The sequence below is a fragment of the Topomyia yanbarensis genome, chromosome 1, assembly GCF_030247195.1.
Source record: "Topomyia yanbarensis strain Yona2022 chromosome 1, ASM3024719v1, whole genome shotgun sequence".
Taxonomy (NCBI): domain Eukaryota; kingdom Metazoa; phylum Arthropoda; class Insecta; order Diptera; family Culicidae; genus Topomyia; species Topomyia yanbarensis.
Window position 1 is genome coordinate 23,930,521 of NC_080670.1, and position 17,757 is coordinate 23,948,277.

General features: G+C 40.5%; 1 protein-coding gene across 4 annotated transcripts; it reads right to left on the minus strand.

Moving 5' to 3' along the window:
• Positions 1 to 477: 477 nt before the first annotated feature.
• LOC131677101 (uncharacterized) lies at positions 478 to 12,495 on the minus strand. 4 transcript variants are annotated; one of them, XM_058956692.1, is made up of 5 exons: positions 12,367 to 12,495; positions 5,746 to 6,276; positions 2,035 to 2,163; positions 1,399 to 1,636; positions 478 to 1,274 (listed from the first exon to the last, which is right to left on the minus strand). In XM_058956692.1, the coding sequence occupies exons 2-5, from the start codon at positions 6,061 to 6,063 to the stop codon at positions 499 to 501; spliced, it is 1,461 nt and encodes a 486-aa protein (XP_058812675.1). In that variant the 5' UTR covers positions 6,064 to 6,276; positions 12,367 to 12,495; the 3' UTR covers positions 478 to 498. The 4 variants fall into 4 exon arrangements, with proteins under 4 accessions (XP_058812675.1, XP_058812672.1, XP_058812674.1 ...); XM_058956689.1 differs by having other exon boundaries at positions 1,399 to 1,651; XM_058956691.1 differs by having other exon boundaries at positions 1,399 to 1,651; positions 12,279 to 12,490.
• Positions 12,496 to 17,757: the final 5,262 nt, after the last annotated feature.

Consider the following 17,757-nt stretch of genomic DNA (forward strand, 5'->3'; position numbering starts at 1 on the left):
TCTGATCATAGCAAAGGTTTTGGACATCCGCATAGCTTCCTTGTGATTTACCAGGTGCCGATTATTCGTTAGCAGCAAACAATATATGAATTTCATGTAATTGTTTTCGCCGACGATTTCTATGACGCGCTCTCGTCAAATGTTTACACTCTAACGAGCTAGCCTAGTATATGTAAGCCGTGGATGGAAACGAACAAAACCGCGTGGTTAGTCGAACCATATGATTGTCAACGCGAGCTTCCGAAACCCACCACCAGTCATCGTGTAGCGCTTCTGCGTATTGAACACCTGTCGGTAGGTTTTGTTGCACAGTTCGTATGCAAGTTTCAGTACAATTTTTTTGCGTTCGTATCAGAATCCGGATAGAAACAAACGGCGCGCAATTTTTAATACTTAATAAAAATAGTAAAATCAAATTTTTCAATTTTACTACTAGATAGATCGTAATGTCATCTAAAACATTCATCCGCAAGACAGTTCATTCTCATCGGTTTATTATCAGTACAAATTAATCGTCACCTTCATCCCCTTCGCTTCACTGTCCATACGTACAAACTGCTTCCCTTTCAGGACCTCCTTGCAGTTCTGCTGCAGTGACACCGGCTGTCCGTTCCACCTAGTGTCGCCCTGTTCGTTCGAGATGCTTATTCCGAATCGTTCCAGCTCGTTCTGCCCACCCAGATACCACAGCCAATACAATGCCTGGCTGCTGGCCTCGATGCAACGAAATCGAGCTAGGAAGAAAATGTTATCTCTCGTTGCGACCGTTGATGCTGTTGCTGACGTGGGGACAACTTTGTGGCAGCTATTTGTGCAATTACAGTGCGAAACTACTCCATGGCACGGGCAGTTGTTGTTGTTTTCATCCCCTAGCCGACCGGTTGCATCGACCGGTACCAGCACTACACAGGTGATGCTGGACTCGTTAAAGTTGATACTAAGCGTATCGCCAGAGGTCGCATAGTACTGGACAACGCTCGTTTGATGTGATTTCTGCAAATGAATTAATATGTCATGTTGATTTTTCATTTTATCACACGGTTGACCGGAAGGGCAACAATATTGAAATGAAGCAGCTGGAACGGCTACCGATGGTGATGCCATTTTTGCGATTCGATGCGGAGGCGTTGCCGTTGCTAGGGCACCAGTAGACGAGTTATTTGTTTTCAATTTTAACGACTGTTTGCATTGCCGATGCTCTCGGGCAAGCAACGGTAAACGTGCATTAATTTGCTGTAAATTAGATGACTTTGGGGCAGCAGGACGTTTTTCACCTGTGAAGTTTGAAGAGAGGACGGAAAAAACACTTTTAGCAAATGGCATTCGAGTGATTCTAAACAGCCGACTGGCTATCGATCGGTATTATTATATTATAGTCCATCAACTTGTCATACTCACCCTCCCGGTGTCCGAGCGTTTGTACCAGGAAGCTAAATAAATTGTCCGCTACGATGCACCGGCCGCGTCCCAGCATCACTCGGCATATTGGGCATTTGGTGCTTTTGGCTCGACATCCGGAACATATCAGGTGACCATGGCAGCACTGCCACGAGGGAGGTCGGATAATCTCCAAGCAAACCGGACACTCGAGTAATCCGGCAATGCTCTGGAGGCAGCTGGCGAAACGTGACAGAGACTGCGGGTTGAGGTTCTATATGAATCGGGTGTGAAACACAGGTCAACAAATCAGAGCGAATCTTGTTGATTAAATAGCTCATAGCAGTATCAACGGGTGGGTCACATCTGCTGCCATAGGTAGCTAAACCGGTTGCTCCTACTTATGGCATGCTAGAAGCGGGTATGGTGTTACACATGAGAAACGTGTTCTGTTGCTACGATGCAATTAATTCTGATTAATAATTACTATCGCCAGCTGCGATTATCAGCGGGATATCAAGCCAATTTAGAACGGTACAAAAAATAGTAGCAATCGAACACGCGCACCCCGGTCTAATGTGATGTGACGAAAGGAAAGGCGAACAACTTGACAGCTAATAATTACACTTAAGTAATGGATTTCCGCATACAACTTACATTTTTCTCAAACCCTGAGTTCCACAGCAGCAAACTGATGCCGGGCTTGGGATTTTTTGAATCGTTTCCATTTTTTACGAGCTTAGCAATATCCACTATCTTGAGTCCCAGTAAGTCTTCTCCATTGGCCTAGACGAAGATTGAGATAAATGGTAAAAATGTATAATAATATAAATTTAGTTTAAAATCAGTACAACATATTCGAGTAGCCAGGAATTTTGTTTAGTAGGACTCTTGGGGCCGTAAAGGGTGCCCCGCATCAAATTGCATCACATAAAAACGCCGTGGAAAATACCCTAATTGGGTATTTTCTCTTGAAAATTTGGGTAGAAGTAGTTTAGAGTGTATTGTTTACACTATATTTTTATTGTTGTCAGTTTTTCGAAAATTTAAAAAGATAGCGTCACCCGAAAAGTGACGTCGCGAATTGATTTTGCGCAAACATCCGGAAAATCCTCACCTCTCATCGGAACATTGGAAAACAACTCGGAATTGTGTAGTCAATGGTGATTTGTGCGATTAAACATTACTACCAAACTCTGAGCATGGAACAGAAGGAGAAATGCGGCCAGAATGGATGTTCTATTAGTGATCAGGATCACAAGCATGTAGTGAAAGCGTTTAAGCGGAATCCCAATGCTTCAGTCAGGGATGTGGCCAAAAAGTTGAATCTGTCCAAGTCTTTCGTTCATTGATTGCTTTCATGTCATCGGACACGAGCTGCTGGACCTTGTAAATGAATCGCTACAAACGGGGCACGTGCCGACAGTTTGGAAGGAGTCACTTGTGATTCCTATTCCCAAAGTTACTGGGACGGATAAAGCCGAAGAGTACCGCCCCATTAATATGTTGCACACATTACAGAAAATTTTAGAACTTGTTGTTAAGGGCCAGCTGATGAGTTATTTGAATAATAATAATTTGCTAATTCCGGAGCAATCGGGATACCGAGAGGGACACTCTTGCGAAACCGCTTTGAATCTAGTGTTAGCAAAATGGAAAGAGAAAATCGAGGTTAAAGAGACTATATTTGCTGTATTTTTGGATCTGAAACGCACTTTTGAGACAATTTCGAGACCTTTACTTTTGAAAACTTTAGAGCGATTTGGTATCGGAGGGATAGCACATAAGTGGTTTGAAAACTATCTATGTGATAGAACTCAGAAAACTAGTTTTAACGATTTTGTATCTAGTCCTCTCGACAATCCTCTTGGAGTGCCGCAAGGTAGTGTCTTAGGTCCCATTTTATTTATTATGTATATAAATGACATTAGGCAAGTTTTACGATTTTGTGACTTAAATTTGTTTGCTGACGATACTGTTCTGTTCATTGCAGCTAAGGATATAGATGAAGCCGTGGCGCATTTGAACGAAGATTTGCATTCCCTTGCTCGTTGGTTAAAATTTAAACAATTAAAGTTAAATGTTGCTAAAACTAAATATATGATTATCTCTTCGGCTAATACTAGGCCTGACGTTAACGTTGAAATAAATGGTGAGACTATTGATCGCGTTAGTGAATTAAAATATCTTGGAATAATCATTGATGATAAGTTAACCTTTAAGTCTCACATCGACAATGTCATCAAAAAGATTGCTAAAAAGTATGGTATATTGTGTCGTCTGAAAAATGATTTAACAATTAGTAGTAAAATTTTATTATATAAATCTATTGTTTCACCACATATTGACTTCTGCCCGTCCATTTTGTTTCTTGCCAATCAAACACAAATATTGAGGTTACAGCAATTGCAAAATAGAATCATGCGATTAATTTTAAAATGTAACAGATACACTTCCTCTAGTTTCATGCTAAGCGCATTACAATGGCTCTCTGTGAAGCAAAGAATTTATTACTTAACAATGGTGTTCATTTTTAAAATTATTAATGGAATGCTGCCTCGATATTTGTGTGATCGAATTGAAAGAGGAAGTGATGTGCATAGGTACAACACTAGAAACGCGTCTGATGCAAGAACACCTAACTTTTTATTTAGTAGATCACAGAACTCCTTGTTGTACAAAGGAATAAGTTTTTTCAATTCGATGCCTAGACATATTAAACGTGCGGCAACATTAGCGGAGTTCAAAACACTATGTATTTCACACGTAAAATCTGCTTTGTAGACAGATTTTTTGAATTTTTATATTTTGGAGTTATTTGAATAACTATGTAATACCACGAAGATTGTTTTTTTTTTCTCTTCTATTATTTGCATTTAGTCACACTAAGTTATTATATTCGCTATGATGATGATGGATTTTTGTTAATTGTTTATTATAGTTTTTAAAAATAATGAGATGTCTACAGAAGTCTGAGCCACGCGCGCGATAAGCAGATAGAGACTAACTTGAAATCGAACATGGTGACCAGTACTAAGAGCTCATCGGGTTGAATTGAAGCTTTTAGACTTTTGTTGTGATCAGGGTCTGATTTGATGATGGAGTTGCTTTGCTGGCTTTGCTCGACAATAGAGTTAATCTCGGTTATTGCTGCCATAGCGGCAATAACGGAGTTGGTTCGTTGAGTGGGGGGCTTGGTGACTTCTTCTGATAAAACAAGATATCGGGTTCAATTCCTGATCAATCCAGGGTATTCCCGGAAAGGAATATCCCTGGATTGCCTTGGGTTAGTGGTACGCAACTTTCAATAAAGGGGCCTGATGTGGATGATATAACTCGATTAGACTCTGCACTGCCACTAGGCTCGTCACTTCTCACCTTAGCAGGTGGTAGTACCGATGTCTTGGTCAGGCGGGAGGAGTCTTACAGAGAATTATCAGAAATGGAAGCTATTGGGTTCAATTCCCGATTCTATCAAGTATCTTCCCGGAATGGAAATTTTCTTGATGGACCCTGGTTGTTGATGGAATATTCGAAATATATCTGGTTACGTTCTTTTGAAGGAAAGGCTATGTCTGTAAATTGAACCAGTCCGTTTTTTTGTTAACTGGTCTTGTCATGATTTAAAATATTAATTATCTTCTAGATAACTCGTTCAGCTCACACCTTTGTGGGGGTATGAGGTGGGACCATCATCATCATTCAGAGAGTCAATGACTGGGACGGACTGCAGCGTACTAAGTACAGAAGGCTACAAATCTCGACGAACGGCAAAATACGATGGGAAAGTTACGAGCCCGGAAACTGTGCAGTACACCCAGATGCTGACGAAGCCTCATTGTCTCGTCATGGATAATGAGACTTACGTCAAGGCGGACTTCCGGCAGCTTCAGAGGCAACTGTTCTTCACCGCTCAGAACAAGTTTGATGTTCCGAAGCAAGTAAGGAAGCAAAAACTTTCAAAGTTTGCCAATAAATACATGATTTAGCAAGCGATCTGCTCATGTGTCAAACTGAGTTCGCCTTTCGTGGGTACCAGGACTATAAACGGGGAGATCCACCTCAAGGAGTGACTACAGAAGCGGTTGCTTCCTCTGTTGAAGCAACACTAGGGCTCTACGATCTTCTGGCCTGATCTAACTTCGGGCCACTATTCAAATTTTGTCCTGGAGTAGTACGAAGCCAACGTCACTTTCGTACCCAAGGACACGAAAGGGGTCGGTCCAGCAGGTAATTTCCTACAGTGCTTTTCCATGATGCAATTTTATGTGGAACATCCTGTACATTGCCTCACTAGGCCAGCGATTCGACATAAACTAAATAACATTGAATAAAACTACAACAACAAGACAATTGAGCAAATCCTACCTCTAATACACAATCTCCAACACGCACACCAGCTTCATCTGCCCGCGATCCCGGTAACACTCCACTAACCCAAGGATAGGGATCCCACGGTGTACGGCTCAAATGTAGCCCTAAGCTTCCACCGCAATCGGCTTCTATGAAAACGTTACGCAGACAAAGATCTCCAGCTCCGTTCGAATTTTCCAGCTCCAACGCATGGACAGATATGTTCGGTGCTAAAATAGATCTTTTTTCTCCCATCACTGCACTGCCACCCTCCCCATATAGAGGTTTCACACAACTAAAAACAAAGCCCGCATTACCTTCGACTGATTTCATGAAATCGCACCGAGGTCTGCGTTGCGCACATTGTTTCGGTGCGGGCTTTGTTTTCACACAACTCTTCGAAGCTATGGTAATTTTCTTTCACTCTTGGGTTAAGGTCGCTCGTAATCACACGCTTGTTTCATCGACCGCGAAATGTCGGTTTTCTTCTCACACTGATTGCGATGTGATTGAGATAGATCCGTAATCAGGGTCGTGCTTTAGTTGCTAGGGAAAAGAAAGGTAATGATTAGAAATCGGGTTTATGAATAAAATGAAATTAGGAGAAAAGAAATGATATTCAACCATAACATTTCTTTTCGCTCATTTCGTGACAAAACACAGGCACAGAAAGTTGGATTGGTTGAACCAACAAAATATTTTCTCGTTTTTTTATTCAAATTTGGTAGAATCGACCAAGATATTATTGAATTCAACAAATTATTTGATTTGTAGTGTTGCAGAGATCTGAATGGATTCTGTATGCATTTCAGCTCAAAACAACAACCGATTCGACGTTTGGCATAAATACGTTAGGCATAAGTACGTCAGGTATGATGTACGTTAGGCATAATGGCCGATTGGGCATAATTTACAAAAATATAAACGTAATCGCAATTCATATGATTCTTTATTGTAGAGATTTAAACCCTACGCTCGATTTCTTAGGGTTAAAATTGGTTAAGGTTGCTTAAAAGTGTAGTTTTCCTTTAATTTTTCCATGGATGAGCTGGATAATTTCTTCATTCAAGTAAACAGTTTTGGTTCAAGCACATTTCAAGCCTATCAGATGTATTACCAAAACAATTGAATCAAAATATTGAAAAATAAAGCAAAATAATGAACAAACATTAAGTTTTGGAACCTATGGAAATTGCAGTGTTATGAAAAGCATCAGCATTATGCTACGGCTGTAACGTTAATATGTTTTTGTTTCGGTAACTGACACAGTACACGAAAAAAAACTCTCCCTAGTACCAGTAGACAGTTTCCGTATTTCTATCTTTGGATGATTCAAGAATATAGCCATTGAACTGAATAATATTCATATTTTCGTTGAATGAATAATAAAAAGTATCCTTCTTTCTTTCAAGAGCTGTCCTTCAAGGTATATATTTTCTTTTTAGACAACTACACCATGCATGTATGTAAGAGCCAAATCAATAACAAAGTTACTGCATGTCCGTCGGGTTTTTGTTGACGCAGTTTGCTGCTGTGTGTTGAGATCCTTTTTCTTGGCGGTGATGCATTAGCTGCGTTATCCTCTGCATCTCTCTCGCATTGTCGTTCACGCCCATGCATGGCCATGTCGTCATCAATACTGCTTTCATGCTGTTCATTGTCGGAAGCTCTAGTTTTTTTTGTTATTCTTTCGGGTCGCTGTTGTAACTCTGTTTTCATCGGCATTTGTTTATTAATTGGTTGTGTTGATTGTTTGGTTTGGAGGCATTTGATGTAATCTTTGTTTCTTCGGTTTCGGTTGAAGCAATTTTATTGCTACTGGTACTGGGCACGACCATTATTGATTTAGTTTTTTTTAATTCGTTTATTTGACACGACTCGTTGCGCGAGCTTAAAGAAGCCGTGGGTCTATTTTATATATTTACATAAAAATAAATATTAAAAATCATATTTTAAAGTGTTTCCTTTGAATCCTTCACACGCAATTTACCTTTACGAGCGGAGATTCTTTTCTAAAGCGGTGGAGCATTGTCCACGTCGTTTCCTCCTTGTTGTGTGTGTTTTGTTTGGTGGTGATGCTTGTTGCTATTGGAGTACTAGGTGTAGATGTTGTTGATTCTGTATTCGTTTGTTATTTAACCGTCGCTACTTGTTGGACATTTGTTTGTACTTTAGTTGTTAGCGTTGAAGTCGAGATGATTTTGTTGGTTGTAAGTGAGTTATTTTTTCGTAGGGGTTCCCATGCACGGTTGTCCATAATGTGCAGATTTTTCACAGAACTGACACGTGGCAGTTTGTTGGTCATATGTGCACAGTGTGGTCTGTGCATAGAGGATGCCAGGGTCACATGGTATAGGGCATTTTATTCGCATTCTGACCACCCGAACGCCGGTGAAAATGCCGGGAAAGAAATTTCTCCAAACGTCATCTTTAATGGACACCACTTCGCCATATTGCGACATGAATCCGCGAATTGCGCTATTAGGTTACCACGAGACAAATCGTATAGTTTAACGTTAACTGCATTGTCCTCCATAGTAACTGGGACCTTGACCTTAACATTATCATGTTCAATGAAATGACATATATTGTTGCTGTAGACAAATTGATCTAGTGAAACACTAGCACCGATACCACATTGCGAACATGATGCAATTGAACGAGTCTAACATCATATCTGCCGATACGCATTTTCTCCTGTAGCAAACGTTTCACTTCCCGCACGGGCGGGCGAAATCCACATGTTTTGAAGTCAAGGACCGCTGTGAAACAGCACCTCATCGTACACAGGCTGAGACATCTCGACCAACAAAATGCATACAAAACTCACAACAATAACGGTGCTTTCTTTGTATAGGGTTTCTATAGATTTGCGTGCACGAACCGAACGCGACGGGGAGCTGCTTTGAACGTGACGAGCATTGTTGATGGCTAGAAACAGACTATTATTGATGTAGTGTTTGTTACAGCCCGATCCGCAGTCCTTGGCTTAGCATCCGGTTGTTGTTTAGCATACGACGACTTTGTATCGGTCTTGCTTGTACTAGTTGGAATTTCCATAGCTGCCTCTTCGCAAGGTTTCCCGTGGTGTGTAGCGGCTAATCACAAAATTGGCACGTAGGAATCTGTCCTGGATACGTGACTAATGTTCACTGAGTATATGTGACACCTTGGATTGATTCGCATTAGATGGTCAGATAGGGAGGGATGGGTTTGTCGGACGCATTCTCACCACACGCACGCAGTTACGAAGACCTGGGAAGAAGTTCCTTAAAGTATCTTCTTTAATGATATCCACTTTTCCGTATTTTGACATGTTCTGTTTGATAATGCTAGCACTAGTACGCGGTGCAAGGTCATGTAGCTTTACTTCAATAGTGTCATCGCCTATATATGATGGGATGCTGTATAAAATGTTATTACATTCGACTGCATTTTTTGAGATGCCAAACCAGATGTGAAATAAGTATGAATTTTTTTGTAGTGCTGGCTAACTAAATAAAAAAAGAAATAAAAATTGTGCCTTTCATCCGAAATCGAAATCATCAATCAATTACCAACAATACTTGAATACCTTTGGCCATTTCGTCTCCTTTAAGAGTGCAGTTCATAAAAAAATAGTATTATGAAAAACATAATTCAATATTATATTCACGTGCGAATTACTGTCATACGGAGTATTTCAACAATTTAATTCCATACCTTCATCCGTCGATCAGAGAAACAAAACGTTTGAAATATACTATGTTGTATTTTACGATGAGGCAGTTTAATTCAACAATGAGATCAGTTGAACTCCATTCGTTTGTGTCTTGGCTGAAATGGTAATGTAATCGCACATGCAATTGTGTCCGGACTGAAACAATCGTTACAAGCTTAGAAAAGCGTTTCAAGCTTTATTTCAGGTAAGCTTTTCATGTTTTGTGCTAGGCTGAAACGTTCGTGTCCAGACTGAGACTGACAACATCAAGCCAACAGCGCTGGATTATTGTTTTCAGCAAAAACTGCGTTCGCCCAAATATCAACTAGACGACACCAAAAAATCAACTAACTTTTTGGTTGAAATTGTGATAAATCGGTTTTCCGTGCATATGGGCGCTGTAGCAAAGTAACCTCGCACGGCTGACCTTCGACGAGACCGGAGGATAGTTCAAGTTGATCAAGCCTCCTAGAAAACACCACGTTACGAACAATACGGATAGGAACAATCGGTCAAGGCCCACGCGACGAAAAAGGGCTACTATTGGAAACTTGACATATCGAACTGAAAGTCACTTTACTTGCCTAGCTTCGAACGACTCGTACACGATGAGCTTCGAACCGGTAACTTCGAATCCGTTGCATTGTAGGAACTTGGCTCAGCGGGACACCTGGTGTGGAAAAGCGGCCATCGAGTGGCTACAATCTACGAACGACGGCACCACAAACGAGTTGAGAATCAGCTTTATAGTGCTGGACAAGATGCGCCAACGCTTGATCAAGTAGCATACGATCAGCGAAAGGATGTGTGTGGATCACGAAGCGAGGCCCGAGACTGTTAAGCTTCTCATCGGCGGCATGAACGCCACCCTTGAGATCACCTGTTTAACAAACTGAGAAGCAAATCCACCACGTTTTAATGAACGCAAATTTCTTCTCCGACAGCACACTTTTCGCAGTTCGAATATAAATTCGGAATCACCAACAGACGATGGAGCATCTGTACCGAGTTACGAAAATTCTATGAGTAAGTTAAACGTTTGAGCAAAGGCTATGTACCACAAGCCGACATACGAAAAGACACTAATGGGGACCTTCTCACGACCGATTGTGAAGTGATCGATAAATGTATTATGACGAACTTCCGAACATCGGTAGACGTCAAGAGTATCACAAGAATCAGCCTGGGGACACGCGCAGCCGACCGGATCTACCTAAGATTCATGAAGAGAGGTTGAGGAATGATAAGGCAGTTGTCTCGCATGTTTGCTTTCGGAATTGTTTCTGCCAATGTCGTCGAGTTGAATTTCGGAGTTCGTGCGAACCAACTGTAGAGCAAAAAGATTTTTTCTAAACAAACAACGTTTCTGCTAAATAAACGTCTCATATGAGCGGAGCAATGGCATATTTCATAGCTAGAGGCAATAGCATTACGGAACGCTATATTTCCTTGTGCGCCAAGCGCCAGTAACGATTGCAACCAGCAACGCCTCCGCATTAAAATGCAATCACTAAGTACTATTACAGGCACTTTTAAACGCGGGAAAATTATAATTTGCAGACTACAAATGACACACTCCAAAAGAGCGAAAGATAAAATAACGTGAAAGATAAATTGTGAAGATTTTAACCCTTGCATAGGTTACATAATTATACAGTTGGCTGCCACCGCGGTACCGGCTGTGTGTTCTTCCATGCAAAACTTACCGAACCGCAGCCGGCAACGGTCGAGTCGAGTGTGGGCTACCACCCTATAAATGTCCATTTTTCTACGAAATGTACAATATAGTATTACCGTATGCTACTGAGCAGACATCAGGCATTGTTGCTCGCTCGACGGTTGGGCCTTGCATATGCGAACGGGGCCTTTCTGCTGTGTGATTCATGATTATATAAAGAGCAAAAAAGAACCAGTTTAATGACACATTAGATAATGGCTGGCATAGTTCCAGTCTTTTTTTTTCGGACACTAAAAATAATTAAACGATTTAAGTTGAAAGGATTGAAATGCCATAAGTGGAGAGAGCGTTTCCTGAACATAATTGAATTCATATCAATCGCATCCATGATGTACGCACAGGTTTCAGCAGTTCCCTGCTTGGTGAAATGTGAAATTTCGGTGGAAACGTTTTAGACGGGAATACATTTTCTATCTATTACAGCTTTTTGGACAGCTTCCTATCAATATCCAAATTATTGTGACGTTGAAGTAGATCACTTCGACCAACGAGAACGAGGTTTTTTCAGGTCCAATGTTATACGAATTACTACCTAACTAAACTGAGACCATCGATGCCCAATTTCTTCTGCATGCTTTTCATAATTGCTGAAAATAATTGTACTTCAAAGATCACACCTAAAATAAGAATTCACAAAACTCTATCCATTTTGTTATCCCGTTTTCGATAAAAAAAAGAAAATGCGTCAGAAAACAGGATAAAAAACCCTATGCCCTCTTAAACACTTCACGATTCACATTACCCTTTCTTCACGATACAATTTTCTTCAACGATATTGTTCCACATAGTCGACCTTTATAATTCAGCAGCACCAGAACACATTTGATTTACAAGTTAACCGGCCATTTAACCCTCCGATTACTCAATTACAATTTCAACACCTTCGCCGGAATGCACGACAAGCATATTGACCAATGTTACCACCAACAAACCAAACCATTCAACTCCACTCCACACACAATTAAACAACGAAGACCTATTGCGGGATCAATTTCTTTCTGTTTTGTTTACTATCGACACACCCTCATTTTCATCAGTCTCGCGGCCCCCATCGGTTAGCCCAGATCGGTTAAAAACGGCAACCAAATAGTTACATAACCCGGTAGATACCGATTGTTTTTTTCCGCGCTCGCCGCAACGTGGTCTGATCGATTCGAACAAGCACGTCACGGAATGCAAAATATGCGTGCTACTTTACCCGCTCAAGCGCAAAGTTCGTCGAGATCGCTGCAGTAGCCGCTGCCGCCGCCGTGGTCGGACCGAATGCGCAGCCCAGCGAACGTTTGAGCGTCTATACGGCTAAAAGTCCCGCAAGAAACTGAATGGGCTGAGCGCGACTCAGCGCTGTTGGATCGAGGAGTCGTGTTTGCCATCGTACTTTGTGCTACCTTGTCTGGTGTCTGGTACCGAGGTAAGACGCTGAACTCATAAGCCACAGTCTGTCGTCAGATGTTCGATCAGTAAGGATTCTTCGGTGTCAGTGGGGTCACAATACTATAGTCTGTGATTAGAGTCTTGTAATTGTCATTTGTCTGGAGGCTAAGAATCAGTTGTAAAGTATATCGAAATAAAAAGAAATTTTAATTTATTTTAATTAAATTTTACAACTATCTTAAAGCTTTCAATATACAAGACACTTTTATTAAGATTAAGGGGGTTTAGTTATTTTAATAAGTGGCAGTAGAGTTTGACATTTTCAGTATGAAAAATTATTGGAGCAATTAATTATATTAAACTGAAGTGAAAAATTTTACAACCATCTATCTAGGAATACTGATTCATATATTGGGATTGACTGAGTTTTATTAAGGAGGTGAGGGGGATATTAAAGATATTTCATGACTACTTGTAGTAGATACAGATACCTAAGAAAGAGGAGAACAATGATTACAAGTGGAAGAAAAATATTAACTTTCTTTTTTAGGGGGAAAAGGGAGATCAACGACATCAATTACAGACTCGAACAGCCAGGAGACGTCACGTACTGAGACGCCGGGTGGTCCTCTTCGAACCGGCAGAAGTTCCTCTAGACAACTTCGTAGTACGGTTCAGATGCCTATCGTCCGTCCGTCCCGTGTTTGTTAACTCATACGACAGAGAGAATCAATGGTGTACGGGTACTTCGGAGAATGATAAGAAAAGCAAAAAGAAAAGGGGCAGTTGTATTTGTATATTAATGGTTTTTAGGAAGATCTATACGAGGAACATATAAGAGAGAGAGAGAGAGAGAGAGAGAGAGAGAGAGAGAGAGAGACCACGGCTTGCCAGTACATCCCGAACCGGAATATTAGGTGTTATTCCTCGGGCCTGAAGGGAATCCATTAACTGGGACCTGGTGGAACGATACTCGGCGCACGTTCAAACAATATGTACGATATAGTAATAACCGCCGCCACAAGCGCGGATACCACAATCCACGACCCCAATACGTCGGAGATGTGCATCCAGCATGTAATTAGGTTCTTTACTGAAACAGTTAACCTCACTTTTCTTGACAGTTCGCTTGTACTGTTTACATGGACTTTGTGGACGACTACATTCGCTCGAAGCAAAAACGTAAACTGAAGCAGGGTTACTGAGTTTTTAGTATGCGGTGAACTTCGCCAATACTGATTTTCATTGTTAGAGGTTTCTACATTGTACAATGTTTATTTTAAAATCGAAATTTTGGACCCCTCCCGAAACTTGTTTCTGGATCTGACCCTGATCGAGTGCATGCATTCTAAGGCGATACGCAAACAACGATACTGAATTCACTCGAGTTTGATGAAATGTATATTCTATGCGGAGCGGAAGCAAAAGCATCCGCATTCCGTTACCGAAAGTATCGTTGTTTGATAAACCTAATTAGGTAACCTGGATCATGTTCAGGTAATTGTGCGTAGATAACTGATCTTTAAGAACTGAATGATAGTTTGACCCATTAATAGATGCTGTAATTGTGGTGTTTCGCTTCCTAGAAAATACAACTAGATCAGTTTTCTTCGTAGAATATTCGATACCCAGCTTAATAGCGCAAGGAGACTACTAATCCAAGGTATTCTGTAATCAATGGTCCTTACAGGTCAGCGGCTTTGGATCTTGTAACAGCAACCACGCCATCGTCTGCAAGTTATCCTAACGTGCAGAAATTGTCAAGACATTCTTCAATGTCACTGACATAAAAGTTGTATAGAAAGAGGGGATTTATTAATACATGAAAAGAGAGCAAGTTAGGACACGAAGTGTTTCGTTCGCTCTATCGTTAAGGGACGCGGCGCGGTGGATCTTTTGTGTCGGGGCGGCATCCGAACAAACCTTCTTAACCTTCTTGGCGAAATCGAATATCCAGCCGTTTGAATATTCCGCGCTCTAGTTAGTACTGCTTCGGTTTCGCATACACGGGGCAGTACCCCAAAGAGTGCTCATCGATGTTTTTCTCGGCCGTCCGTCAACGAACCGGAGCCAGTAACTACGGTTGGCTTTCATTACATTCGCCTGATACGTCTCGATCCAAGAGAATTATATTAATATATTGGAAGTTGAGATCTATATCGGAAGTTAACCAAGTTGCACATAATGCAAATACATAAAATCTCAAGCTATTTTTTTGAAAATTTGAAAGAATTCATTTTCGGGATGATACTTCTGCAATTCCACTGTAGAACGGTGATCAAATCCTTTACCACGTTCGATGCGTTAGCCATCGAAGGATACAATCGCTGAAAGGAGGGGGCATTTAGAGGTCAACTGTTTTCATAATGCTCTTACTCTTGGCATAAAAGCTAGACTATTGAAATGATCAGTAATAATGACATTTTTGATTATCCAGTTCACAATGTTAGAGAATTTAACAATTTGAAGATACAGATATGATTCTCGGACTGAAATTAAGAAACTTTTGGGGTACTTAATTTATGAATAACAAAAATTACAAAGAAAAATTAAAATGATTTAAAAAAGGTGGTAATATAGTTGCAACCGCCCGTTAAAAACGTCAGCCTTCCCAATGTTGTAAGTATTTCGAACGAGACCGGTGTGAATATAGAAACAAATCAGGCTGGATCAGAAATTCGCAGAGAAATGAAGGTGGTTCACTGCTTATGACAGGATTAACAGTAAATCAACTTGGGACTCTGAGGATTAGTTGAAAAGTTGAACGAAATTTATTTCAAAATTGCTGTAAAGTTTCGAATCGATATGCGTTGAGAATTGGTATAGACACTTTATTACATAGAGGCAAGCCCGTACGTAAAGGGGGCTTGGAGGTTCAAACTCCTCCGGCCCTCCCATGAAGGTTTCCAAGAAGTTTTGAAATGTTATTCCTGAATTGCTTATCAGGAAAAAAATATAGTGCGAACCGTTTTGACACATAAAGAATCATTTGGGTTCGGTTACTATAGAAACAGGTCGTTAAAGAAACCCGGCGAGGGTGGCTGTAAAGGGATGTAAATTAACAGACAGTTACACAGCAAAGGTCGATCAACGAGTCAACAACAGCTGCTAGAAATAAAACAAAAAACGAACAAAACGAAGTTGAAAACAATCGGGATAAGGTTGTCAAGAAAAATATCACCGCTGGTGATCCGTCCGTCGGAGTGGCTGGAGCTATATAGTCGGTGTTAAGTCAGACCGGACTAAGTCACAAAATATCAAAAAAATTAGATAATGATAGCATTCGATAAAGGATTTCGTCAGCTACATTCGACTTTTGCCAGATTTGAAATATGTAACAATAAACAAGAATTATGGCAAAAATTAATTTCCTATCATAATGTAAAGGATGCTGCGATTCAAACTTTAAACTCGTTTTTCTCGAAATCAATATTTTGTCACTTAGTCCGGTCTGACTTAACACCAGATGGCTCACGAAAACGGGCATTGATATCGGGAGAAATTCCGTCGCCGGGAAGCTCTCAGCTTCAGTTAGCAGATAAACACGAATGCTGGGCAGCAAGCAAGAAACAGCAGCAATGAAAGAAACGGTGTCTGTTGAATGTTCCTTCTTGATAATAAACATTGTCCAAATTTGTTAAGCTTAGTCGATTGGTACAAAAAACTTGACTTTCAAGACCTATGAAAAAAATCAAAAAGTTTGAGGGTTTCTGTACCTTTCTTTTACAAGAAACGTAAGCCAACGTTGCTTTAAATGAAACGTTTGCAGGATTTTTATACTCTGTAATGGACTTAATAGCCAATATTGAATTCTTTTACCGCAGTTTCGGGAGATTTTTTCATCTCCTCACATAACCGACAGGCAGGAATTTGTCCGTCCAATCGCAAGTATCAATATAGTGCAAGGTTGGATAGTTGTGTCAGTGAGAACTGGCATACAAGTAAAATTTTCAATGTGTGTAAGAAAAAAAACTGTCCTTTTGAAATATCAGCACCAAGTAGCAACTTGCCAGTAGCCGGAGCTACAATCGGCCAGCAAACGCTATACGGGCGTTGTATGCAAACTTGAATACAATGGTAATTCATGCATGCGAGCCTTTATTCGATGGTGATTTTCAACGTATTTTCATTTAAATGATTACAGAGGTTTTTTGAGAGTTTGTTCTAGTTTATATGTCTGTCCTCTATGGTTGTGTTTTCATTTGACCATCGTTCGTATCTACGGAGATCTTTTTTCTAACGCTGCCACACACAACTACCTGTTTTAGATTATTATGAAAATCGCCTCGGCTAGAAAAAAAAGAAAGACTGGCAACTCTGTCCAGAATCTAGAAACAGCAACATCTCTTTCAGGTCAAGATAGTACTTTTCATAGTGATGAACGCACATATATCCACTTTTACATTGAGTTTCCTACCTTTGTACAATAGAGATGCTGTAACCTCTGTCGCTTCTCATTTGTATGGGAAAAAGAAAGAAATGTCAGTCTTCTTGATATGTAGTCACAGACTAACAGACATAACACTATGAGGGAATTCCCTCAAAAAACATCGATCCGACAATTTTCCCAGAACACTAGCTCCACCTTTTATTCACAGTCCCAAACACTCATTTACTGCTGGGTTACCCCCCAGGTTTGGGAACAATTTTTCACTAGTGGTCTATCCCCCATATGCTTGTTCATATGTCAGTGGCGCCATAATTTCAAATGTGGCCACAGTCCCAACTACAAATATATTTAAAATGCCCGTTAAAGCGGGCGAAGCTTTGTTTTTGAGTGTTATGTCTGTTAGTCTGTGATGTAGTCTCCAATAAAAGCAACGCTTACCTTTGTTTTTCATGAAATCCATACAACCTTGAAGTAAATGTTCATTGAAGAAGACAACTAACTGAGACTGAATATCTTGACTGTTGTTTACGATAGTTGGAAGCAAAGAAGAAACCAACGACTTATTAGCAAATTGGGTAATCACATGAAACAGTAGGATTTCGATGGGTAAAATAAAACGCATCTTCAGTGGTAATATCGAGCATTTTCTGGAATGTGCGACAATCATTAATGTTTCAAACTCTTAAAGATACCTGCAAATTGTAATTGACATCCATAAAGTAGCGAATAACATACCCCACTTATATACAGTAAGAACAAATATGGACCAAGATTGCTTGCCTGAGTCGCAACTGAAGTGTTCGAAAAAGGTTTTGAGTTACATGC

Excerpts from the sequence above, each read along its gene's own strand:
- LOC131677101 (XM_058956689.1), bottom strand. The coding sequence starts at position 6,063 with ATGAAATCAGTCGAAGGTAATGCGGGCTTTGTTTTTAGTTGTGTGAAA. Across the intron at positions 2,164-5,745 it reads TTGGAGATTGTGTATTAGAG|GCCAATGGAGAAGACTTACT; the intron begins GTAGGATTTGCT and ends ATCTTCGTCTAG. Across the intron at positions 1,652-2,034 it reads ACTCAGGGTTTGAGAAAAAT|AACCTCAACCCGCAGTCTCT; the intron begins GTAAGTTGTATG and ends CGATTCATATAG.